The sequence below is a fragment of the Acomys russatus genome, chromosome 27 (assembly GCF_903995435.1).
Source record: "Acomys russatus chromosome 27, mAcoRus1.1, whole genome shotgun sequence".
Taxonomy (NCBI): Eukaryota; Metazoa; Chordata; class Mammalia; order Rodentia; family Muridae; genus Acomys; species Acomys russatus.
This window is the reverse complement of record NC_067163.1, coordinates 16788678-16814623: the sequence shown is the minus strand read 5'-3', so window position 1 is coordinate 16814623 and position 25946 is coordinate 16788678. Positions and strand designations below refer to the sequence as shown.

The 25946-nt window shown below is 47.2% G+C and overlaps 1 protein-coding gene across 1 annotated transcript; it reads left to right on the top strand.

The window, feature by feature from the left end:
• Positions 1-700: 700 nt before the first annotated feature.
• Hgsnat (heparan-alpha-glucosaminide N-acetyltransferase) lies at positions 701-25004 on the top strand. The gene is made up of 15 exons (XM_051169894.1): positions 701-846; positions 3664-3733; positions 6939-7008; positions 8559-8707; positions 10378-10454; positions 11628-11658; positions 13792-13952; positions 15322-15437; positions 16753-16874; positions 18008-18134; positions 19324-19410; positions 22184-22261; positions 23553-23623; positions 23718-23830; positions 24798-25004. The coding sequence occupies exons 5-15, from the start codon at positions 10394-10396 to the stop codon at positions 24977-24979; spliced, it is 1149 nt and encodes a 382-aa protein (XP_051025851.1). The 5' UTR covers positions 701-846; positions 3664-3733; positions 6939-7008; positions 8559-8707; positions 10378-10393; the 3' UTR covers positions 24980-25004.
• The last annotated feature ends 942 nt before the right edge of the window (positions 25005-25946 follow it).

Genomic DNA, 25946 nt, shown 5'->3' with positions numbered 1-25946 from the left:
GTAGTTTTGGGGACAGCACCCACCTAACAGTGCAGGACCCTGGCTTTGACCCCTAGCACGTAACGTAACACCAGCAGCTGCTCTGAAAGCGCCCTGACATTGTGCCGCCAATGACCCTTTGTCTCACCAGTGCCTCTTCCAGCCTCTGGCAAACATCTCTCATGGTGGAAAACCTGCGAAGCCAAGCATGGCAGCTGTCTCCGTGAGCACCCAGCACGGGTCTGTCCTGGAAGTTAATTACACCTTGGAAGAGAGAGCAGCTTGCAGGTCTGTGCCTGCTCGTCATGGTCTAGCACGAGTCTTTTTTTTTTTTTTCCTTTTTTTTCCCTACACAGTTTTCGTTTATCCTGTCTTTAAGATATTTTACCCAGTCTTCCCGATCTGTATATGAGAATTTTCTCATCGTTTCTCGCTGATGGTGTTTGCAAAGTCTAGGTTGGCGGTTCTCAGCCTTCCTAATGCTTGTGACCCATTCAGACAGCTCCTCATGTGGTGACTGCCCCTGCCCCCCCCCACCCCCGACCGTAAAATTATTTCATCACCACTTCATAACTGTAATTTTGCTACTGTTATGAATCATAATGTAATTATCTGATATGCAGGCTGTCTGATTTGTGACCCCCCCAGGGGGTCGAGACCCACAGGTTGAGACCTGCTGGTCCAGCTCCTTGTCCCCTCATGTAATCACTTGCCTTCATTTTATCTGTTCGTTGTCGTCGTCTAGGCTGGAATACAAATTTGGGGAGTTTGGAAACTATTCGCTCCTGGTACAGCATGCTTCCAGCGGAGCCGACGAAATCACCTGTGACCTGATTGTTAATGAGAATCCAGTGGACAGTAACCTTCGTGAGTATATGCTCCTTCGTTGTGTTTTTTTTTTTTTTTTTTTTAAAGATTTATTTATTTATTATGTATACAGCATTCTGCACCAGATTTTGTTATAGATGGTTGTGAGCCACCATGTGGTTGCTGGGAATTGAACTCATGACCTTTGGAAGAGCAGTCAGTGCTCTTAACCTCTGAGCCATCTCTCCAGCCCCTTCGTTGCGTTCTTAAGTTTGTGTTTTAAAGGTTTCTGTTTTGTTGCTTCTGACACTTCATGGTGTGTTCATTAATTTAAAACGTGGGTTATAGCCAGGGTGTGGCGGCGCATGCCTTTAATCCCAGCACTCAGGAGGCAGAGGCAGGCGGATCGCTGTGAGTTCGAGGCCAGCCTGGTCTACAAAGCGAGTGCAGGACAGCCAAGGCTACACAGAGAAACCCTGTCTCGAAAAACAAACAAACAAACCAAAAAAAAAAGAAAAAAAAAAAAGAAAGAGAGAAAGAAGTGGATTATACATGATCTCTATCGTTTATTTATGGTACGGTTATAGTTTTTTTTTCAAACTTTCTGTTTGTGGACTTAGGGCATACATAGTGTTTCCTGAGAGCCTCGACAGTGACAGCCAGCTGAGGCCCCCTTACCGTAAGGACCATCCTTCATTTTCTTAGCGCTCCACTGCAGAACCTCCGTCACCTTGAGCCCTCTCTAGGTATTACTGTGTGCGATGCTCTTTAAGGGACACCAAGGACTCTCTGTGCCATTAGTAGGTTCTGTTTACAGGGAGCTAAGAGTGATGTCACTTTTTAAAAAAGATTTTTATCTTATTGCATATACAGTGTTCTGCCTGCACACCAGAAGAGGGCACTAGATCTCACTGTAGATGGTTGTGAGCCACCATGTGGTTGCTGGGGATTGAACTCAGAACCTCTGGAAAAGTAGACAATGCTCTTAACCCGCTGAGCTGTCTCTCCAGCCCGAGTGACATCATTTTAAAAGAATGTAGAGCCTATGCAAGTTGGAGGCAGCTTAAACAGTTAAAAGCATAATGAGGCCCAGCAGGATAGCTCAGCAGGTAAAAGGCACTTGTCATCAAGCCTGAGGATCCGAGTTCAATCCCTGAATCCCACTTGGTAGGAGAGACTTGACTCCGGCAAGTTGTCCTCAGACCTCTCTGCACACGCACAGTGGCCCACACCAACCCATTATCCACACCAAGAATAAATGTAAAAGCAGTTCAGTAGTAAGGAATGTCAGTGATTAAAAAAGTAACCTGTAAAAAAATATATAAAAACGGCAGGATTACTATGAGACAAAGAAGACAAAAATAAAAACAATACTAAGTTGCCTGTGGAGTAACAGGGTTACTAAAAACCGACTTCAAGATTTAAAATTGTCAGTTGAGGGGCCAGCAAGGTGGCTCAGCAGTAATGGTGCTAGTTGCTAAACCTGAACCTGGAACCCACAGGGTTGCTTTGACAAAAAATAGCCAGGCTTTTGCCACATTAGCAAATCTGTGTCACATGGTCAGCTGTAGTGTGCACATGTCACATGGTCAGCTGCAGGAGGTGCCGCCTCAGTGTGCACGTGTGTCACATGGTCAGCTGCAGGAGGTGCCTCTGCAGTGTGAAAGAACATTGGTAACTGTGTGACACTGTGTCTGTGGAAAAAAAAATAGTAAGTTTATAGAAATGTTACAAAAAGTTTCTAAATACCCCTTTCTACCTTTGCTTATGCCCTTAAACTGTATAATCATGCTACAATTACCCTGTATATAATTATTGGGCAGGAACTTAACATTCATACAGCACTGGTGCATAGACTTCTCGTTGCCCTTTTTAACACATATTTATTGTGCTGGGAGTGCCACAGACCACATGCTCTGGGGTCAAAGGATGACTTTGTGGCTTTGGTTCTCCTCTTCTACCATGTGGGCACTGGGCATGGAAGGCAGGTGGTCAGGCTTGGTGGCATCCCGCCTGCCCTTAGTGTCATTTCTCTCATCTGGGATATGACCTAGGACCCCATGCTGCATTTAGTTGTCAAAGCCACCTGGTCGAGTTCCCTGGAGCCCTTTGCCTTTCTTTGTCTTTCATGACCTTGGTGGTTGTGAGGAGAATGGCTGTTTTGTAAACCGACCCTGTGGGGGGTTTTCTCCTGCGTAGGTAGAGGTTTCCCCGTCTTGAGGGTAGAAGACTCTCCAAAGAAAGTTGTGGTTTCTTCAGTGCGGTGTGTCGGGAGGCGTGAGATAACGGGACCGTCTGCAGGACCCGCACGCATGATGAGTGTAATGAAGTGTGTGGGGGTGAAGAGGCACCCGATGTCTGGGGTTTAAAATGCGTCATCAAAACAAGGAGAGGCGACGCAATGGTTGAAACAGAGCGATGTGATTTTTGTTTTGCTGGAGATAGAAGCCAGGTCCTTGCAAATGCAAGGCAAGTGCTCCACTGTTGAGTTGCATCCCCAGCTCCAAGAGAGACAGTGTCTTGATGATAACAATACAAATAGCCAAAACACTAAGAGTGTAACATTTATATAATTCCTGATTGTGTCATGGTCCTTCTTGCTATAGGTAGTTTATTGTATATATGTGTAATAATATAAGTGTATATGTAAAAAAATGTGTAATTAATTAAAAAATATCTTCCAGGAGCCGAGAGATGGGTGTGTTGTGAGTGTATCATGCAGTGCTCCTGCGTGCTCTGTTCTTAACTGTTTTACAGAGTTTAACACAAGGATGTGAACTTTGCTCGTTTTATTCCAGTTCTCACTGGCAGGGTAATGCAGTGTCCTGACAGCTTTGATACTTACGATGGCATTTTGATGTTTCTCTCCTTTTGTAGCTGTAAGTATCGCGTTCCTTGTTGGTCTGACAGGCATCATTGTGATATCCTTCCTGAGACTCCTGCTGAGGTGAGTTGTTGAGGAGCGCGTGACTGGGGAACATAGACCCAGCAAGGGTAATTTGGCCCTCAGTGGACCATTATTGCACCTCAGGACAGTCACCAAAAGCAAACACTCATAGATGGCCATTGTTCTCTGTTTAATGAGCATTTGTGCATCTGCCAAGATGATTCTAGTCGTGGACATCCCAGCGGACTGTAGTCTCCGACCATAGGGCATGCTATTGAAGGCGCGGTTGGATTTTTGCCTTGCATTCTCCCAACGTGGCTGAAGATGATATTTGAGGAACAGCTATTCCCTAACGAGTCTCCTGGAGTGAGCTTTACTTAGTAGAGGTGGTCTACAATACCTTTAGGAGAAGGCTGCCCCGCTGGACTCTCCCCCTGTTCTCTGAGTCTTGAACCTCCGCATCTCCCCCACTCCCTCTTCTCTGTTCCGCCTCCTGCAGAGTCTAGGGCCAAGTGCAGCACAAGTGCAGCCTGTAGCTCAGGAGAAGCGTCTGATTGGACAGGGCATTCGGCCTTCTGTGCCTGGTTTACAGTGATCCTGGGACTTCAATCAGTAGACAGGAGACAAATGAAGCAAAATAGATCCGGACTGGTTTAATCAACTCTAAAATTGAAAACATTTTAAAGGGTGTGTGTGTGTGTGTGTGTGTGTGTCCGTTCGTCCCCCCCATCTGTCTGTCAGTCTCCACAGAGGCATTGGGTGCCCTGGAGCTGAAGTTAGGGTGGTTGTAAGCCACCAAATGTGGGTGCTGGGACCCAAACTCTCATCTTCTTTAGGAACAGTTTATGTTTTAATTGCCAAGACCATCTCTCTAACCCTTTAGTTAACTCTATAAGAAAGTTCTTTCATGTTTTAAAGGGAAAGAGGGTGGCCATGGTGACACACACATGTAATTCCAGCAGTAGAGAAAGGAGGATCTTGAGTTCAAAGCAAGCCTTGGCTCCGTAGTGAAGCCCGGTCTTAGAAAAAAAAGGACGGATGGAAGGGAAGAAAGGGGAGACGGGATTTTCACGTGTTCATCCTCTCAGGGTCTTAGGTTTCCCAAAGGACCACAGACTTCATTAGCAGCATCCGCTTTGTTCAGACCGGAAGAGTGAAAATGGCACCTTAATTCGGCTGCCTCGGGAGAGCTTGACCTGCCAGCTTTGTGAGCTTTTGAGATAGTTTCCTTCCACATCTAAGAAACCTGGCCTTAGCGTAGTAGGAGAGCCACTTGCTGCTCAGTGAGCGTTTGGCCCAGCTGCTTCCCATTGGGGAAGTACAAATCTCGAGGTTGCATTTCTTTGGAGTCAGGCGTTATCTTGTCAGTTCTGTGGTGAGATGGAAAGGCCGTTCGTGTAGCAGGGTGCGTTCTCTTGGTGTTTTGTGTGTGGATGGATCTGTCCAGTTGCTTCATAGTGACAGATGGCTGGAACGGGGAACCAGGCATCTTGTCATCTTGCCCCCTGCGTAACTGGACTCCTCTTTGCCTCTCCCGGATGGGGTAGACTGAATGCTGGGCAGGAGGGAGGCTACAGGCGACTCCTTGCCTTATTGCTTCCCAACATTCCTGTGTAAGTTCAAGGCCACTTCACGAGCATGGCCCCCTCTCACTTGGAGAACTAACAATCAAAGATGCACGCTTCATTTATTTTTTTTAGCACTTCAACTTGTCCGTTCGGTGCTTCCTTGAATGTTCCTATTTTATTGTTTTCATGTGATGGTGACATTAGCAGTGCTGTGTGGACTAGAAACTATCAAGGTTTGTAAGAAGGATTATAGGCGGAAGCATTGGCTGTGTGGGTTGTTTGTGGGGCTGATTTGCACAGGTACGAAGAACATCTTCAAGCCAGGGAAACGTTCGGTGCTAGTCAGGAATATTGACATCATCTGAAATGCAGTGATGGGAAAGGCCTGTGGGAAGGCCTGAACAATAAAGGCACTCACCACCAAGCATGATGACCTGACCAATCCAAGGTCCACGCGGACGGAGTGAGCCAACACCCACACGTGTCCTCTGACCTCCGTGCTGTGGCATGTGCACACTTCCCCCCCACAGCAAATAAACTTAAGGAAATAAGTGTAAAATATGATGATGTCAGGATTGTGTTTAGAAACAAAGCAGTTTTTTTTTCTTTTTACAGATAACTTAGTGTTTATGGGTGAGGCTGTTTTATGCCTTGGCTTCTCTGTAAAGTAATAAAAGGCAGTGAGTCAGGAGGAGGAAGTGAGATGAAGTAAGATTGTCCATGTGTGGACATGTGAAGCCGAATGACTCATTGCAATCATCAAAATATATGGGTGGTTTTGTTTTAAGGCAGACTGAGATATTCTTTCTTTTTTTGAGAGAGAGAGAGTTTTTCTGTGTAGCCCTGGCTGTCCTGGTACTCCATCTGTAGACCAGGCTGGCCTCAGACTCAAAGTATCCTCTTGCCTCTGCCTCCTGAATTTTGGGATTAAAGGCACCTACCACCATGCCCAGCAAAATACTCTTCTTTAAAAGGAAAACGTGTGTTTGTGTGTGTGTGTGTGTGTGTGTGTGTGTGTGTGTGTGTGTGTGTGTGTGTAGCAGGGCGTGCACATGTGTGGAGGTCAGGACACCTCTTGGGAGTCAGTTCTCTTCCACCATATGGATTCCTGAGATCAAACTCAGCGAGCAATCTTGTAGGCTGGAGAGCTTTAGAAAGAGGTATGCCCGAGGAGAAATCTCACCCTAAAGAAAATCAATTACTGTATTTAACCTTCGGTCAACTATGTAAATGAAATTAATTTTAAAATTAGGTCAACCATACAAATAGAAGAGTTAGGTCATTGGCAGCGGATGCTCCAGGGTGCATGTGTGCACTTGTATGTCATCTTACGTTACACAGAGGGTGCTTTGTGCTTCTTGGATGTAATCACTTATTTCTTTGTGTGTCCTGTTGGTTCGTTGCTATGTTGAGTGGTCATAGTTGCTGCCACGTGCTTGTGCTTCTGATGTGAGCAGCAGTAAGAGCCCTGGCGACAGCGCTGTCTCGTGAGATGCTCACAGCCCTGTGAGTCTCCGTCATGATTCTCGTCAGCTGATGAGGCTGCTGCACACTTTGATCTCTCTTTCGCTGTTTCTAAAAAAACTTCATGTTTATAGACTTAACTTAAATTTTGTTTCAGTATTTAGTCATCTTGACAATATAACGAGTCAAGACAGAAAACTAATGGAGGATGTTTTTTATATATATAAATACAGTTTGGATGACTTCAGTAATTGGATTTCTAAGGCCATAACGTCTCGAGAAACTGACCGCCTCATCAATTCTGTGAGTTGATTGTGTTTGCATGTGTTGTCTGGCAGGTTTTTAAAATTTAAATGTATAATTTTCTTTAAGTGAGCATTATTTGTCCAGTTTAAGATGTGTTTATTTATTGAGCACCAGATCTCATTGTAGATGGTTGTGAGCCACCATGTGGGTGCTGGGAATTGCACTCAGGTCCTTTGGAAGAACAGCCAGCGCTCTTAACCTCTGAGCCATCTCTCCAGCCCTATTGCCCAGTTTATACATTTGCATCATCCTGTGGAAGGCCAGACTGTCTGTCCTGAATGTTTTCCCTGGGCTGAATGCAAGCCAGGGCCTGTGCATGCTATACAGAGTCTGTACACACCACAAGTCCTGCATGTGGTGGGCCTGGAGTCTTCTTCCTGTCTGATAATCCCATGTGTACCCCAGCATTCCCTGAGTGTTTACTGCTTAGATGCTTCCCTCCTTCCCTCCATCCTTTCTTTCTTCTCTCTCTCTTGAAACAGGGTCACATGAAGCATAGGCTGACCTCTCACTTACTATGTAATATAGCCAAAGATAACCTTGAACTCCTAACCCTCCACTTGCCCACCTCCTGAGTGCTGAGATTTCAGGTATATGCCATCTTGTTTGCTTATGCGGTACTAAGAATCAAACTCAAGGCCTCAGATATGCTAGGCACCTTTCCAGCTGTCCTGATCCCCTCATGTCTATTTTTATTTTATTACTTATTTATTAGTGTATATGTGTGAGAGTGGCACATGGGTGTGAGTGTGTGCCTGCATGTGCTATGGCCTGGACGTACAGCTCAGAAGACAACCTCTGGGATTAGATTTTCTCCTTCCACTGTGGGTTCTGACAATCACACCAGGTTGTGAGGCCTGTGCAGCCGGCGCTGCGGGCTTGGCTGTCTCTCTGCCCCGCAACATGCATCCTTAGTAAGGAGCTTGTCCTCAGCTTCTGTGGAGGTACCATCCCCCTCTTTTTCTCAGTGATGACGGAAGTCTGGGCTGCCTTTAGATGTACAATTTTCACTTAGCAGGTAGCCCTATTTGAAAGTAAATAAACCAAAACATCAGCATTAAATGTATAAATATTGATGGCCATTGCAATGACTTAATTTACTGTTTCCACTTAGACTAATAAATTCTCCACCATGCATTTGTCTGTTCTGGACTACCTAAGAACCAGTTTGTACACTCACACTCTCTCTCTCTCTCTCTCTCTCTCTCTCTCTCTCTCTCTCTCTCTCTCACCAGTTTGTTCTCTCCCCCGCCCCCCGTGTGTGTGTGTGTGTGTGTGTGTGTGTGTGTGTGTAGGGGATGGTAGGCAAGCACTCTGCCACTAAGTTACATCTTCAACCCCAGAATCAGTTCTTTGTGTCATTGTCAACATTAACTACCAGTGAGCTCAGCAAAGGGCATTTAAAATGCAAATAAAGTGGAGAATAAAACCTCTGGATGGGATCTTTACAAAACCAACTCATTGTTCAGAGATTATCCTTTTCCACTCTCTTTCCCCCCCCCCCCCCCCCCGTCTGAAAATATCAAATCATGAAATTTATTTCTTAGCCTCATCAAGTACCATCTCTTTTTCCCTTTGCTTGGAAGGAGCTAGGATCCCCAAGCAGAGAAGACCCTCTCAGTGGCGATAGCCAACCAGAAACACGACGCGCGTCTGCCTTGCCGCACCGTCTCCGGAGTGTGGACACATTTAGGGGGTAAGTGGGGCTCAGTGGTGGGCACAGGTCTTTGTCAGATTTCCTAATCATACACAAGCCCACTTTTAGCTTTAGGTATTTTGCATGTTTTTAATTTTCTGGTCTGGTGTAGGAAGCTGAGGCAAAAGGATGGCTGAGAATTCATAGCCAGCCTGGGATACCTAGCAAGACCCTTTCAAAATAAATAAATACATAAACAGAAGTAATGTCAGAAGATTAGTTTCTTAGAATTGCTGTGATAAGGAGCTAGTGCATAGGCAAACCACTTACCCAGCTTGTACCCAACACTGAGGCCATTGCCCAGCACCACAAAAACCAGACAGAAGGGTGACACAGAAGACAAGAATTGCACAATGTTGAGAGAGAAGACTGACAGAACACAGCCAGTTCCCACCACTGTGTTCAGTAGTCTGGGCAAGTGGCTCTGTCCAGGCCAGTATGTCTCATGTGTCAACAAGAAGCAGCAGCTTGGAAGGTGTGCCAGCCCACGGCTGCGTCTCTGTGGGCAGAGTCGTGTCCATCCTTTGCTGCTAGAATACCTTGAATCACAAGCCGTTTGACAGCAGCTCCACAGCGACGTGTCGTAACTTGTCATACTTTTCTGGTCGAAGGGTGAAGGTCAAACTGTGACACAGTAGATAACTGAACAGCTGAGAGTGAAATATGCACTGTTGGCTTTTCCGTTTCCCCCGTCCGAGAATGACTGACTTCCACCGATAACCCTGTGGTTGCTTCCTGGCCCCCCGAGCCCTGAGCACCCGTTAGATATATGTGAGCCAGGCCATGTGTTTTGATAAGCTGTCCATATCTAAACTGCTTGGAGCCAGAGGTGTTTCAGATTTTAGAGTGATTGGATATTAACTACGAAAAATCTTAGCATGCATCTTTCATGGACCTCACGTGCATGACCTGAAAGAAATTTTGGATGGGATTTTTACTATGCCTGTGGGGTTTTGTTTGTTGCTTTTGTTTTGTGTTCTTCCTTTGGGGGACAGAGGTAAGGCATTCTGGGATTTAGCTCTAGGCTCCACCCATGGTAAGTCAACACTTCCTCGCTATCAGCCTGGTATCTGCATTTTTTTGCCGTGAGCTGGCATGACAGCAGTGTGGCATTTTCCACCTCGGTGTCATGGATCCACTTGGTATCTTAGCACATTTCAGGTTTCAGGCTCAAACCGTCACTGTATATAAAATTGATGACAACCTTGTAGTGCCCTGTGCCATCACAATTCTAACATGTCCAAACTGTGCATTGGGGGAGAGGGGTGGGCTGCTGGGGCATGGGGGGCCATTTCCTGGTCATGATGCCCCTGTGGAGGTGAGACGGCAGCTTACAGAAGTGAATTGCCCCCTTCTACCATGTGGCACCGGGGTCTTCAGTACCTTTACCAGCTGAGCCATCTTGCCAGCCCAAGTATACAGTTTTCTTGGCATACTGTGTAAGGAATGTTGGCTGCAGAACGTTGTCATTGTCATCATCCTCATCATCGTCGGCATCATCATCATCGTCTTCATGTGGTCCTCATAGTCAGCACCAGATCATCTTATCTCACTTTTAAACTTTCTACTTGTGTCATTTCCTACTCTGAAGCATCCCATTGTTAGGTGGTGTGTCTTGTGTGGGAGCGCCTGGCTTGCTGTCACATCACCCTCCCTTTCTTCGCTTATAGGATAGCTCTCGTCCTCATGGTCTTCGTTAACTATGGAGGAGGAAGATACTGGTACTTCAAACATTCGAGCTGGAACGGTAAGACACTTCCTGCAGGTGGCGTTGCCCCATCCCCATCCCCAGAGAAGACTCAGCATCTCGGTGGGCACCCCGTCAGGGCCCTCACAGCCCGTGTACAGCCACCCTGTTCTTTCATGGATCTAGTGTGATTCTCTGTAATGACATGGAGACTCTGGATTTTTTCTGCTGGGAGATTGCGGGTCTCCACAGGAAATGTAAAAGACTTGGTTACATGATCATTGCTACCGACAGTAGAGCTCCCTATTGTGGGAGACTCTGCCTTCTAAGATGAACAGTCTTCTTGGGGTGACCCGAGCATCCGTGTGAGTGGCACTCAGCGATAGCTATGAATCTGGGTGGGTAGTTGGCTAGACAGTGGATATTTTAGAGCCAGGAAAATGACAGAGTACAGACATAGACTTTTGAGAAATTTAGGTTGCCTTTATCCTAGCCAGACCGTACCTGTTAAAGCCCAGGGAATCCCCTGGAAGAGAGTGTGTGTTGGGTTTGACCACTGGCCCACCAAATCTACATACTGACGATGGGGTCAGCAGCTGATGCAGCTCAGTCTCAGACCCCGAGTCCAGATGCTTGCACAACTCAGAACTGTGTCTAAGTGTTTATTTAAAACAAGAGTTATCACTTCTTGGCCTCTTGGCTGAGGCCTCGTGTAAAATACGACTCGCGGGCTTGCAAAATGGCTCAGCAGGTAAATGTGCTTGCTGCCAAGCCTGACAACTTGAGTTCAATCCCCAGGGCCCACCCACCCTGTGAAAGTTGCCCTCTGACCTCCACACCTTCCTCCCCACCCTTCAGTCAATAAATACATTTAATGGGAGGATTTAAAACAAGAGTCCTGTCTCCCGTTCGTACCAGCTCCTCTCTAGTGTGTGGCTGAGTACTTCTAGTTATGTTCCGTGTTGGATGTTGCGTGTCTGGCGGAGGGATAGAACATATTGTGACTAGAACTGCTGGAGGGTCACAAACTCATCCGCGGACCTGTGGTTCTATCCTCCTGGAATGGTCAGGGGAACCCACCCTCCCACCGCAGGCCAGTGACTATGTGCGTGGCTCCTGTGTGTGTTCATGCTTTCCGTAAATGTGCATTGAGCCTTAAATGCGCTTTGGAGTTGGGAAGCATTTGGGTCCTAGAGCCCTCTTTCTTACTGTCTGCTCTCCGTCGTTTTACAGGACTGACTGTGGCCGACCTCGTCTTCCCATGGTGAGTTGGCAGTTTATCGTGAGGGTCGTACACGTTAGTGATTAACTCCAGGCGTCGCTAGTGCATTGGTGTTGTGTAGCAGGAGATAAAAGCACTTCCCCCCCAGAGTCCCTTAACCACAAGCAAGCCCAGGATTGAGTTTTCTGCCTCCTGTTCCCTGCCTTCCATGCCCTGGTCTGTCAGTTGTGTGACTGCGTGTTTCCGTCTGTACGTACTGTGTGTCTCCCTCACAGAGGCCTTCGCTGGCATTAATTGAGCAGCACAGAATGCATCAATGGGGAAGGAATGGGACACTTGACAGAAACCTTGGACAGTCACTGGTTCCAATTGATCCTAGCTCACCCAGACACAACAAACACCATCATTTATCAACCAGTATCCATAAATGGATGCTTTCACCCTTTAGGTAGATTCTAGGATGTTAACCTTCAATTTCTGTGCTTGTTTGCTCGCGCGGATGATACACGTGCATTGTCTGGGCCCGGGGCATGGAAGAGAGCGTAACTTACGATTAAAACTATATATTAGCTTAGGCTGAGAGAATGGGAAATCCAAGGCAAGTCAGGTTGGTTGTTATATTATTCCCTTAAGGGAGATTAAACAAGCAGGCTGCACACACACAAAACAGCGGTCCTAAGTGACTTCAAGGTGTGTTTTTAACTCTGGCTGTGAGGTCCAGCGAAAGACTCAGTCTCTTAGGCTGTAAGAAACGTTTGATAATATTACATCAGCACAGCCTGTCTTCAGCTCTTGTACACACCATCTCCTGCCCTTCGTCTTTGAAAGGCTGGAGCTGCTCTGTCCTACTTAGGGGTTCAGTGCTGTGGTGAGACACCACAACCATGGCAGCTCTTATAAAGGAAAGCACTGAACTGGGGCTGGCTTACAATTTCAGAGGTTTAGTCCGTTATCATCATGGCGGGAAGCATGGAGGCAGACATGGTGCCGGAGGAGCTGAGAGTTCTACATTTTTTTTTTTTTTTTTTTTTAAGATTTATTTATGCCGGGCAGTGGTGGCACACCCCTTTAATCCCAGCACTTGGGAGACAGAGGCAAGCGGATTGCTGTGAGTAGGCCAGCCTGGTCTACAAAGTGAGTCCAGGACAGCCAAGGCTACACAGAGAAACCCTGTCTCAAAAAACAAAACAAAACAAAACAAAAAGATTTATTTATTTATTATTATGTATATAGTGTTCTGCCTGCATGTACACCTGAAGGCCAGCAGAGGGCATCAGATCGCATTACAGACGGTTGTGAACCACCATGTTGTTGAACTCAGGACCTTCGGAAGAGCAATCATTGCCCTTAACCACTGAGCCATCTCTCCAGCCCTGAGTTCTACATCTTGATTCCCCAGGCAGCAAGGAGTCTGTGCCACACTGGGTGTAGCTTGAGCATATATGAGAGCACAAAGCCTGCCGCAGTGTCAACAAGGCCATCCCACTCCATCAGGGCCACACCTTCTAATAGTGCCCCTCCCTATGGACCAAGCATTCAGGCGACAGAGGCAGGTGGAACTCTGTGAGTTCAAGGCCAGCCTGGTCTACAAAGTGAGTCTAGGGCAACCAGGGCTACACAGAGAAACCTTATTTTGAAGAGGAAAAGAAGAAGGAGCAGGAGGAGGAGGAGAAGAAGAAGAAAGGAAAGGGAAATACATGTGACTCCTACCAGATGGAGATAAGACAGACAGACAGACACACACACAGGTGCACACACCGGGGGGAGGGAGGAAAGAGGGAGGGAGGGAGAGGCACTTTTTTCCTTCAGGAGAAGGGATGGATTTCTAAAAGATGGAAAGTGTTGTTTCTGAAGGTCTTCGCTGGTGTGTTGAGGAAGCCCCTGGATTCCGTGTCCACAGCCTTCCTCTCTGACAGCTGCTTTGAGGGCTGCCCCTCAGAATCCCACTTACTGTTAGCCCATTCTCCTCCCACCACAGGGTTTGAAGATGTTCTGTCAAAACTCCTACCTGACAGGACTGTGTTCACGCCCCTCCTGTGTTGTGAGCCCGACACCATTGCATTAACTGAGCACTGTGGATGGATAGAGTGTCACCTCTCTCTTAGATTATAAAATATAAAAAGATACATGAATACATATTGGAAATGTCCACCTACCATTAGCCTTTCTTTTTAGGTTTGTATTTATTATGGGATCTTCAATTTTCCTGTCAATGACTTCTATCCTACAACAAGGATATTCAAAATTCAAACTGCTGGGGAAAATTGCATGGAGAAGTCTCCTACTGGTCTGCATAGGAACCATCATTGTCAACCCCAATTATTGCCTTGGTCCGTGTAAGTATCTCTGCCCTTTTATTAGTCTATAGTCAGATTAAACTTGTTTTATATATGTATATATATATGTGTGTGTGTGTGTATATATATGTATATATATATATGTATGTATATATATATTCAGTGTTCGGGATCAAACCCTGGCCCTTGCACACGCTCAGCAAGCTTTTTGCCACTGAACCCCACATTTTACAGTCTGATGTAATTCTTCACTCTCAGCCCCTCCCCCTCCCCCCAACCAGGGACTCTTTATTAGAAGAGTCTGTGTACTGCTTGTATCCCGCTGAATGCTGTTACGTTTAGCGTGGGATTTTAGTGATGGGAGGCACCGTTGTGACTGCACCGGCTCCTGTGGTACAGAAGAGCAGTCAGGCTGAGTGAGGCTGAAGTGTTATCTCTGGGCCGTGTCCATGTTCAGGGACTTGGGAGAAACGGCCCTCACACTCTGTCTCCTGGCCTTTGGGTTCCATGGACGTCCAGTGTTTGCAGTTAGTTTAAGGATCTGTCCTTACCTGTGTGCCCCTGTGCTACCTGGAAGGGAGGGGACTTGACATTGCTTCTGTGCTCCTCAGTGACACCAGGTGGTGAACCCCTTGCTTTGTGCCAGCAGCAGCAAGGAGAGCAGTTCTACACTCTCCTAGGAACTTGCCTTGTCTTTGGCAAAGGAGAGAGGGTGCTTACACGTGAGCCATATCCAGCCTCGGGCAGTAAGTGGCTTCACTAGAGGCCCAAGAGCTTAGAGCAGCGGTTCCCAGCCCCCCCCTCATGATGCAGTACGGTCCCTCATGCTGTGGTCCTCCCAACCATAACATCATTTTCACTGCTACTTCATAACTGTACTTTTGCTACTGTTATGAACCGTAACGTAAATATCTGATATGCAGATGGTCTTAGGCGACCACCGAGAAAGGGCTATTCAACCCCCCAAAAGGTCGCAACCCATAGGTTGAGAACCTCTGGCTTTGGCGGACTCCGCGCGTGAGGTGCTGTTCTTCCCCAGCTCACGGGAGCCCTCTAGAGGGCTTTGCTATAGGTGCTTCTCTCCCCAGGGTACAGCCTGAAGCCTGTTGTGCTGGGAGAGCGAGGTTGGGGTTTGGTCTGCCTGTCTCTGGTGGGCATGAGGGCTATATCCATATGCCTAACACTAAAGGGCCAGGAGCTGGGATTCAGTGCCCAGGGGAATCCTCGCTTCACTCCCCTACCTGAGTGAACTTGGCTGCTTGTTTGCATAGGGCACCGTGTCCTCACTCCACATTTGATAATTCACTTACAAGTGTTATAGCCATGTCTGCCCTTCGAGAGACGACGTTGTCTCGGGGGTGAGATGCATCGTGCTGGCTTAGCCTAAGGTGATTTGTGTCTTTGGCAGTGTCGTGGGATAAGGTGCGGATCCCCGGTGTTCTACAGCGGTTGGGAGTGACATACTTTGTGGTTGCTGCATTGGAGCTCCTCTTCTCAGTGCCTGTGCCTGACAGTTGTACCTTGGTGAGAATCTCGTGTGTGTGGTGGGGGTTGGGGGGGACAAGCAGGCATAGCTAGAGGATCGTTTATCCCGTGCTGTTCACCTTCTTTATGAGTCCGTGCCTCTCATTGGCCTGGAGCTCGCTGGGTAGGCTAGGCTGCCTGGCCTGCTGGCCTGAGCCCTAGGGGGTCCTCTTTTCAACGAGTTCCTGGGATAGAACCATAGTCCACTACTGCCCCTCTCCCTCCTCATCCCCAGAAGGCCTGGTTTTTAAACAAGGGGAAAGTTCACGATACGGTTTTCTGAATTTTTACCCTGCATCGTATACCACTGTACTTCTGCTAATGAAATGCCTTTTCCTATTTCCATTAATTGGAAGATTTAATTATTTATTATGTATGCTGTATTCTGCCTGTATGTGTGCCAGCAGACCAGAAGAGGGCAGCAGATCTCATTATAGATGGTTATGAGTCACCATATGTTTGCTGGGAATTGAACTCAGGACCTTTGGAAGAACAGCCCCCATTGTTTCTGTTGTTTGTTTTTGAGGCAGTGAGACAGGATCTCACTCTGTAGACCAGGCTGGGCTTGAACTCACAGAGGTCCACTTGCCTTTGCCTCCTGAGTGCTGGGATTCAAGGCGTGTGCCACCATGCTGTACTCTCAATTTTTTTTTTTTTTTTTTCTTGATTGAGTACTAGGGATTAAGCCCAAGGCCTCGTGTGAGCTGGGCAAGTGCTCTGCCCTGAGCTAACCCTCCAGCCACTTTTTCCTAATTCATGTTTTGCTGCAGTATGTCCGTGTGCAAAAACATTAGCTACCACCAAACATATTAGACGATTTCGTTTTGTTTTAGATAGGGCCTCATGTAGCCTTAAGCAGTAAGTTGCTGAAGGTTGACCTTCAACCCTTGATCCATCTGCTTCCGCATCCAGGTGCCACTGTGCCCTGCATTATAAGATCAGTTTGTGTGTGTGCACACATTTCTATGTGCACTTGTGTGTGCAGGCGAGAGAACAGCCTTGGGCGTCAATCCTTGGGTTCCGTCCAGGTCTTCTTTTGGGGATAGGGTCTGCATCTAACCAAGTAGGCCAGGTTTGCTGGCCAGGGACCTCAGGGAGCGACACTGGGATTACAGACAGGGTCACACCACACACTAGCCCTCTTGTGTTTGTCCTGGGGTTGGACTGAGGTCCTCCTGCTACCAACTGAACCACCAGCCCGGCCAGATTTTTTTTTGTTTTTTTCTTATTCTACTATAAAGGCCAAGAAGTGATCACTAGGCATTTCCCAGGCACACTGTTTGGTTCACGAGTACTGTTCTTGCCTCTCACTCAGGAGAGAAGCTGCTTTTCCCTTCGAGACGTCACTTCCAGCTGGCCCCAGTGGCTCATCATTCTGGCCCTGGAAGGCATTTGGCTGGCTTTGACATTCTTTCTACCTGTCCCTGGGTGCCCTACGTAAGTGACCTCTTGCCAGGTAATCCCTTTGTGTGTATGCTCGTGTGTGTGTGTGTGTGTGTATGTGTGTGTGTGTGTGTGTATGTGTGTGTGTGTGTGTGTGTTTGTGTGTGCTTGCATTTGGAGGCTGGAGGCTAAGCAGGCTGACGAGTGAGGCCCAAGGATTCCCCATCTCCACCTCTCCAATTACAATATGCACCACCATGCATGGCTTTTTTTTTAAAAGAAAGCTATTTTATGTGTACAAGTGTTTTACCTGCATGACTATCTGAATACCATGTACATGCAGTACCAATGGAGGCTAGAAGGAGGCACTGGATCCCTAGGAACTGGAACCTCCATGTGGGTTCTGGGAAGTGAACCCAGGTCTTCTGGAAGAGCAAGAAGTGCACTTAACCACTGAGCCCCAGTGTATGGCATGGCTTTTCTTTCTTTCTTTCTTTCTTTCTTTCTTTCTTTCTTTTCTTTCTTTCTTTCTTTCTTCCTTCCTTCCTTCCTTCCTTCCTTCCTTTTTTCCTTTCCTTTCCTCCTTCCTTTTCTTCCCTTCCTCCCTCCCTTCTTCTTCTTCTTCTTCTTCTTCTTCTTCTTCTCTTCTTCTTCTTCTTCTTCTTTTCTCTCTCTCTCTCTCTCTCTCCTCTCTCTCTCCTCTCTCTCTCTCTCTCTCTCTCTGTCTCTCTCTCTCTCTCTGTCCTTTTTTCCCCCTTACATTGGTTCTAAGGAGCAAACTCAGGTCCTCCTGATTGCAAGGCAAACACTCTACTGACTGAGCCATCCTCCCCACCCCACCCTTGGCCCAGACATGGTAGTTCCTTTCTATATGCCCCTTTCTGCCGAGTCAAAGACAAGGCTTTAGAGCATTGAAGTGGAATTCTCTTTCATACTTTCTTCTCCTCTGAGGCTCTCTTTACATTGAAAGGAGGCTTGGGTTATCTCAGCATTGCTCTCTAGTAGAACATGGACCTGCCTTCCAGTGATGGGAGCTGCTGTGAGAAGAGCAGGGGTCAGGCGTCAGGGGTCAGGGGTCAGGGGCTGTTGTGGGCCTGTTTGTGTGTGCGGTATTTGAACCTGGCTGTGTGGTTCAGTACTGTCTCTTCTGCAGCCCTGTCATTTAACTGCGCTTCTCTCTTCCCTAGTGGCTACCTTGGCCCTGGCGGCATTGGGGACTTGGGGAAGTACCCTCATTGTACCGGAGGAGCAGCTGGCTACCTCGACCGCCTACTCCTGGGAGATAATCACCTGTACCAGCACCCATCGTCCACTGTGCGTGAGCCTTTCTTTTACTTGGAACTGGAAATTAGGGAAGTAGGAAGAGCTAGCTGGCTTTATACCATTCAGGAAAAACGTGGCAGGAAATAATTTTTATCCGGGAAACTGGCTGCATTCATGTCTCAAAGATTTACTGTCTGTTGGGAGGGAAAGGTGTTTTTGATTGTGGAGGAAGAATGTAACATGTAAAACAAGTTTTATTTGGCCCTTTAGGTTTCCAGCCCCAGAGTCAAAGACAGGGACTAGATGCAAGATATGCAAAGAGCATCCTTGCTCGGTCCTGCGCAGCTGCGGCTGAGGGAGCTGAGCCGAGCTGCACTGCATCTCATGGGGCTCTGTTTAATCCCTGGGCCGCTGAGGTGGCATTTGAGAGCAGTTCTGCACTGCATGAGGGGTGGGTCCCTCATGTTCTTGCTGGTGGTGGCCTGTCCCAAGCAAAGGAGAGATTTAGAAAGGCAGAACTATTCCCAGTACTCTGTACCCTCAGCCTGCAGTTCTCTTTAGCCGAGGACCCTGGACAAGGTACTTGATTGAGACCTTTGGCAATTAATTTTTCTAGCAGCTGGGGATGAATATTTCAGGCCTTGCAAAGGTTTGGGATTGTGGTTGGTGCTAATACACCATACACTTCCAAAGTTCTCATTTTTATACTAAAAATACAAATGTTTTATTTTAGCTGACTTTTTTTTTTTTTGGAGTACTAGAGATAAAACGTGGGCCTCCTGCATGCTAAGCACATACTTTCCCACTGGGCCATTTTCCTTCTCAAATGGATTATTAAATTTTTTTTTTTTTTTTCCTGAGCAGAAGGTTGGGAGTGCCTGATGCTGCACTGGAGTTAGGCTAAACCAGAAGCAGCATGCAGTTCCTGTCCTTTAGGCATTTGCTTTTGGATTTAGTTAAACATGGTCCAACACTCTTTGCCAAGCTTGCTAATGTGGCTGAGTAGGATCATGGCTTATTTTGCCTATGGTGCCTATAAATTGCCCGTGAATTTCTGCTGTAAAAGTAAGAACACAAAACGAAAAGGAGGAAGGAAAGAAGGAAGGGAGGAAGGAAGGGGGAGGAAGGAAACCAGGAGGACGTTTGGACTATTGGAATATATTCAAGTTTGCATTCAGTGTGCGAGCTGTGTTCACTTCTGTGTTCAGCGAGTGACCGCCACCTGTTCTGTTTCTCTAAGGTGCTTTATCACACGGAGGTGGCCTACGACCCAGAAGGACTCTTAGGGACTATCAACTCCATTGTGATGGCATTTTTAGGAGTTCAGGTATTCGCTCACTTCGAGATAACTTTTCTGAGTGTCCGTGACGACTGCTAAGAGCCTAACTAGAAACCATCTCACAGGAAGGTGACGCTCTGCTGTCCACAGGTCTGGTAAATTCTGTGTAGGATCAAGGTGTGCAAACCAGGGCGGGATCACTCAGCAACTCACATGACTAGCTGAATCCTTACATCCTGGCAACTGAATTCTCACTAGTTGTGGATTTATTTTTTCCCAGCAGAGTGTGGGTAATGAATTCTATTAATGGCCACATTTCTCTCCCCCTCCCCCTTTCTTTTTCTTCCCGTCTTTCTTTCTTTGTTTTTGTTTCATTTTTGGTTTTGTTTGGTTGGTTTTTTTTCAAGCCAGGGTTTCTCTGTGTAGCCCTGGCTGTCCTGAAACTTGCGTTGTAGAACAGGCTGGCCTCCCTCCAACTCCTCAGGGATCCACCTGTCTCTCTCTCCCCAGTGCTGGGATTAAAAGCACTTGGAAGGCTGAGGCAGGTAGTCGAGTCTTAGACCACTTTGGGCCACACAATGAGACCCTGTCACAAATGAAAACAGACTCTATGAAAGATTCCACGTGCAGTTTTCAGAGTGTCTAGATATTGATAACACAAGGAGGTCACCATGTCCCTCATCCCGTGCCACTTATTCCTAGATACTTGTCTCTGTGTGTTTAAGTTGCTGCAACAAAACTCCTGCGGCTGGCTGACTCATAAACAGCAGGCATTCCCTTCTCAGGCCGGGGTTCACCGTGCTCACAGGTTCCTTTGCAGGCAGTGGTCTGTCTCCACTTCGCAGAGGTGCATTGTGTCCACACGTGGAGGTGCTTAGAAGGGCGCAAACGCTGCACCTGCTGCCCCCAAGCCCTTTGTGAGGTCATAAAATACATTCATTAGGATGGAGAGCCTTACTGGTCCCACAAGGACTCCCTCTGGCCCCACCTCCTGGTGATGCATTTTCCCTGTATGAACTTTGGAAAGACAAGAGACTTCATCTGTAGCCAGCTGTGTGAATGGCTTCAGGGCAGGCGTGGCTTATGCCCAAATCAAATCTGGTTATTCTTGGTGTCCTGGTGTCCCCTGTGTGCGCTTCTGTTATAATTCGGAGCAGTCCAGATTTCTCTACACAGAGCTGTCTTCCCTGGCGTTTGAGTACATTTTTTGAGGGGAACAAACTGGAGAGTGTACAGCAGGCCCAAGGGAACGTTCTGAGATGGTGGGTGTACCCTGACCATCAGGGCAGCCACTGGAAGGGACTCTGTGGAGCATAGAACATGGTTGTGGTGCGACTAGGAACCTCAGTTTTTAATCTTACTTGACTTAAAATGTAAACCGTCACACATAGCTACCATTGTTAAATTCATTAATTTAATTAAATTAAATTAAAAGCTCTTGTATAGAGTTTGGGGATTAAATAATTTTCTGTTAATGAGTTGAGATCCTGCCTCTATTCCTGTGGCACATTGATTTGGTTTTACATACATTCACCTACTCTCCACACACACACACTCTAGGCAAACTCAGCCTGCTGGAGCAGTCGGCTAGAACAGCGTGGGGGAAAGCTTGAGGTGCAGACCTGGAGCTGCGCTACATGGAGTTGACTCTGGCTCTCCCACTTACAGGCTGGGCGACGTCTCAGTGCGTCTGATTCACAGCAGTGTTGCTATGAGGGTGAAATAATTTATACAAAACGCCAAGAGCTGGCACGCAGGCAACACTTGTACATTTTAGCCAACATTACAAATTATTAACACTATATCCTTTCAAAGTTTGATTCTAGTGTCCGAGAGATTTCTGTGCAGTCTGAGGTTTTAAGTTTCCCCTGCATTCAGTTCCGTGTTGGGCCTATGCCTCAGGCGGCACCGCCACACCAGACAGTTTATAGCCAGGCCAGTCTGAGCTGGTCTCTTGTCACCTTGACGGGCGTTTCTTGTAGTTTCCCATTTGTTAATGTGATGAAACACTGTGAGAAAGCAACATGGGGGAGGAAAGGGTTTCTTTCACTGACAGGTGACAGTCACTGAGGGAAGACAGGGCAGGAGTGACAGGGCAGGAATGCAAGCAGGAACTTAAAGCAAAAACCATCCGGAGATGCTCCTTGCTGCCTCACTTGCAGGCGAGTGCTTAGCCGGCCTCCTTATCCATCCTGGCCCGCCTGCCTAGGTAAGGGCTTCTCACAGTGGGCCCAGCCCTCCTGTATCAGTTAACACTCAAGACAACCCCCCACAGACGACCACAGGCCAGCGTTGATATAAGCAGTTTTGTCAGTCGAGGTTCCCTTTTCCCAGGTGATTTTAGTTTCTGTCACATTGATAGTAAAAACGAGGGTAAGGGGTAACTTTCCTGGGCTCCCCATCACCTCTTGAGAAAGCCCCAGATCTAACTGACACCTGCTGAGCCACCTGCCTGCTCCCCGCCCCACCCCCCCCCCCGTTATTGCACCTCTCAGCCTTCTGTGCTCGGGGCTACTGTGGTGCTGCTGCTTTGCTTTAACAGGTTTCTGTGCGCATGGCCCCCTTCACTCGCAATGTCCTGCCTGCTCTGACCCTTCCCCGCTTGTAGCCTCAATGCTACAGGTGTGACTGACATCTGCCTCCGTCTCATTGGTCCCATGCTCCTTCCCTGTCTCCACCAGGGTATGGGGGTCAAGTGGCATTCCCCCCTATATCCTCAGGGTTTAGGTCCTGCACCTAGCAAATAATGTGTGCCAGTGGTTAAAAGAAACAAGAATCCATTGTAGGCGGCTCTCCTGACCATAATTGCTTTCCCCTCCAGGCAGGAAAAATACTGCTGTATTACAAGGATCAGACGAGGGCCATCCTGACGAGGTTTGCTGCCTGGTGCTGTGTTCTTGTAAGTAGCCATTCTTCCTCACTCCGAGTGCGATTCTGTTTTTGTTTTGTTCTGCTTTTGAGACAGGGCTTCTCTGTGTAGCCCTGGCTGTCCTGGACTCACTTTGTAGACCAGGGTAGCCTCGAATTTACAAAGATCCACCTGAATCCTGGGGCCAAAGGCGTGCATTAGTATGCCCAAAACCAGTTGCTATTCTTAAGACTGAGCCTTATTTAAAAAGAAATGGAGTGTTGAGCAGCGACTGGCTCAGCATGGCGGGGAACATTTCACTTGAATAACAGAATTCACAGAATAACATCTTTAATTTTTTTTTCCTGAACATGGAACCCAGGGCCCAGTGTGTGCCAAGTATACACTCTACCACTAAGCTACGCTCTTATTCCCAAGGAGGAAGACGTCTTTATATCTAAAATTTCAAGCTTATTTTCTTAGAAAACTGTATTATATAAATTAATATCCTAGCATTTGCCATCAAACACTTGAATGAGGACTGCTGGAGAAAATGTATAAGGGAGTTGGGCAGTGGTGGCGCATGTGTTTAATCCCAGCACTTGGGAGGCAGAGGCAAGTGGATTTCTGAGTTCAAGGCCATCCTGTCCTACAGGACAGCTAAGGCTACACAGAGAAACCCTGTCTCAAAATAGAAAGAAAGAAAGAAAGAAAGAAAGAAAGAAAGAAAGAAAGAAAGAAAGAAGATATGTAAGGGGATTCTCTGTGTAGGAGGCCTTAACAGAAAGACTAGGCAAGGCCTGAGGTTGTGGCTCACTAAAGGTTTAGTGAGCATGAAGCCCCAGGTCCTGTCTCAGGTACTCAGTGAGGCTGGGTGTGGTGGCACACATCTGTAATCCCAGCATGAAGAGGTAGAGGATCCACAGTCACTTTTGGCTACACCGTGAGTTTGAGGCCAGCCTAGGGTGTGTGAGACCCCGTCTCAAAATCAAAAGAGGACATACAAGCAGAAAGAGCCAGGCCCAGGCAGGCAATAGTTTTGAGAACAGAAGCAGCATCTCAGTTAAGAACACAATGGCGCGCCTGACTGGCTGTTCAGAGTCACTCTCCGGAGTCAGTGCGGTTCGTCACTTGCCATCTCTAACTCAGGGAACCCTGGGAAATGGCTTCGGATAATGTATTAGTTAGACATCCTAAAATGGGCTTCCAGTTAAAAGAGAAAAATAAAAAGGCACGATGTTTTTTTTTTTTCAGTCCTCATTAAGCAATTTAACTTTTTTGTCTTATGTGCATTGCTTTGAGATTCTAGTATGAATCTTTAACACGCTTCTTTTCTTCCTAGGGGCTTATTTCTATGGCTTTGACAAAAATGTCTGCAAATGAAGGCTTTATTCCAGTAAACAAAAATCTCTGGTAAGCGTGGGAAGGGATGTCGCGTTACTGTTCCTGGGTTGAAACTGGCCCTTCCTGAGAGTGTGACAGCCTTCCCTCACTCGTCTCCCCGCAGGTCCATCTCATATGTCACCACCCTGAGCTGCTTTGCCTTCTTCATCCTCCTCATCCTGTACCCGGTTGTAGACGTGAAGGGGCTCTGGACAGGAGCCCCGTTCTTTTATCCAGGTGAGTCAGCAGTAATCCAGAGTGGGTGGCAGTGACCAGGCAGACTGGCTGAGGAGGCTCTGGGCTTCTTCAGAGATGAAGCCTCTGTCTGTGGGGGGGATGGCGAGGAGGGGCACATTTCCAGGAAGCAGCGGAGGCTGTGCTGCCCAGCTCCAAGGAGGTCACTGGCCTGTCCAAAGCAGTCCACCCACTTCTTCCTATTTAAGTTTCTACCATCAATAAATAAACTCAGTTCATAGTCAGGCGGTATGAAATGGTGCGCTGCTGGGTATGATCCAGGAAATACTGGGTTTTTTTTGTTGTTGTTGTTTGGTTGGTTGGTTGTTTTTTTGTTTTTGTTTTTGTTTTTTTGGTTTTTTGATACAGGGTTTCTCTGTGTAGCCTTGGCTGTCCTGGACCCGCTTTGTAGACCAGGCTGGCCTCGAACTCACAGCGATCCACCTGCCTCTACCTCCCGAGTGCTGGGATTATAGGCGTGCACCACCACTCCCGGCTGGAAATACTGTTTTTAATGAGAAATAGGATTGTGCTGCGTGTGTGTGAGTGTGTATATATGTGTGATGTGTGTGCATGTATGCATTTGAATATGCAAGTATATGTGTGTGCAAGTATATTTGTGTTTGTGTGTGTCCTGTGAGTGTGTATGTGTGTAATGTGTGTGCATGTGAATGTGCAAGTGTGTGTGTGTACAGCTTGCAGGGGTCAATTCTCTCCATAATAAGGGGTCCTAGGATAGAATTGAGGTCATCAAGCTTGGTGGCAAATGCCTGTACCAGCTGAGCCAGCTCGTTGCTCCCACTTGCCAAGAATTTAGAAACACACAGCACAATTAAATATCTTAAGTGAAGCATCAGTTACTTGGGGCAGTAAGCAATCATGCAAGCGCACACTTTATGTTATCTATCGAATTCATCTCAAGAGTCTATGAATGCTCTGGGGGCAGACACCGTGCTCTTTTCTCTCTAAGGGATGAACTCTATTCTGGTGTATGTGGGCCATGAGGTGTTTGAGAACTACTTCCCCTTCCAGTGGAAGCTGGAGGATGAGCAGTCACACAAAGGGCATCTCATTCAGAACATTCTGGCCACCGCTCTCTGGGTACTCATCGCCTACGTTCTCTACAAAAAGAAGATCTTTTGGAAAATCTGACACCACCAGCTGAGAGGCATTGCTGGAGGGAAAAGGACGGAAACCGCCTCCCTCATGAAGGGGGTCCTCCCTCACGAAGGGGGTCCTCCCTCACAAAAGGGCTGGGCTTCCGGATGCTGTGAAAAAGCTAATTTGATCAGACGTCAGATGGGCACCTGTATATTTTTGACTTACATATTTATCCGATATGTTACGCTCCCTCCTTTTTCTCTATTTTGTATGAAGCTGATCTATTTGGAACATGTCTGGAAATCTCACTGAACTTCCCAGAGGGGATTTTCTCTCTGGACGTTTTGCCTCTGTGCAGGAGGCCAAGGTTGGTGGGCTGGGCTTGACTCAGAGGTAGAATCCTACCAAGCTTGGACAGTGTCCCGGGTTTGGTCCCTGGCACCACAAAAGAACAAACAGTAAGAATACAAGAAAAGCCCCCAAATAACCGAAGGACTGATTCTTATTTCCTGAAAACTGCCTTCCCATTTGTATACGCATGTCAACAAAAAATGTTGTGGTTTCTGCTGAGACACACTATAAAGCTCTTCCAGTGGACTGTTTCACAATGTTGTCTGATTTTTTTTTTTAATAGCATGTACTTTAGTGTTTCTAGAAAGCCAGAGTAATTTTTCTTTCCAAGTTTCAGGGCTTTGATGAGCCCACAAAATGCTACTTGCTTCATTCTTCATTTAAAATAAAACTGAAGTATAGATTTGTTATCACAAACCTCTCTTGTTCCAGCCCTACCTGTCCATCCACATTACTATTTACAGCTGTCTGTCTGTCTGTCTGTCTGCCTGTCTGTACAGACATGTCTCTGGATGGTACCTAAGCATCTCTAGGTATCCAGAGATGTAGCTGTGGATAGAAAAACATATGTTCTCCTGTGGGTCCTCCTGAGCTGTGTCCTGTGTAAGGTGTGGGACAATCCCCAGGCATGTCAAACATGTCTCCCTCATGTCTCTCCAGTGTTTAG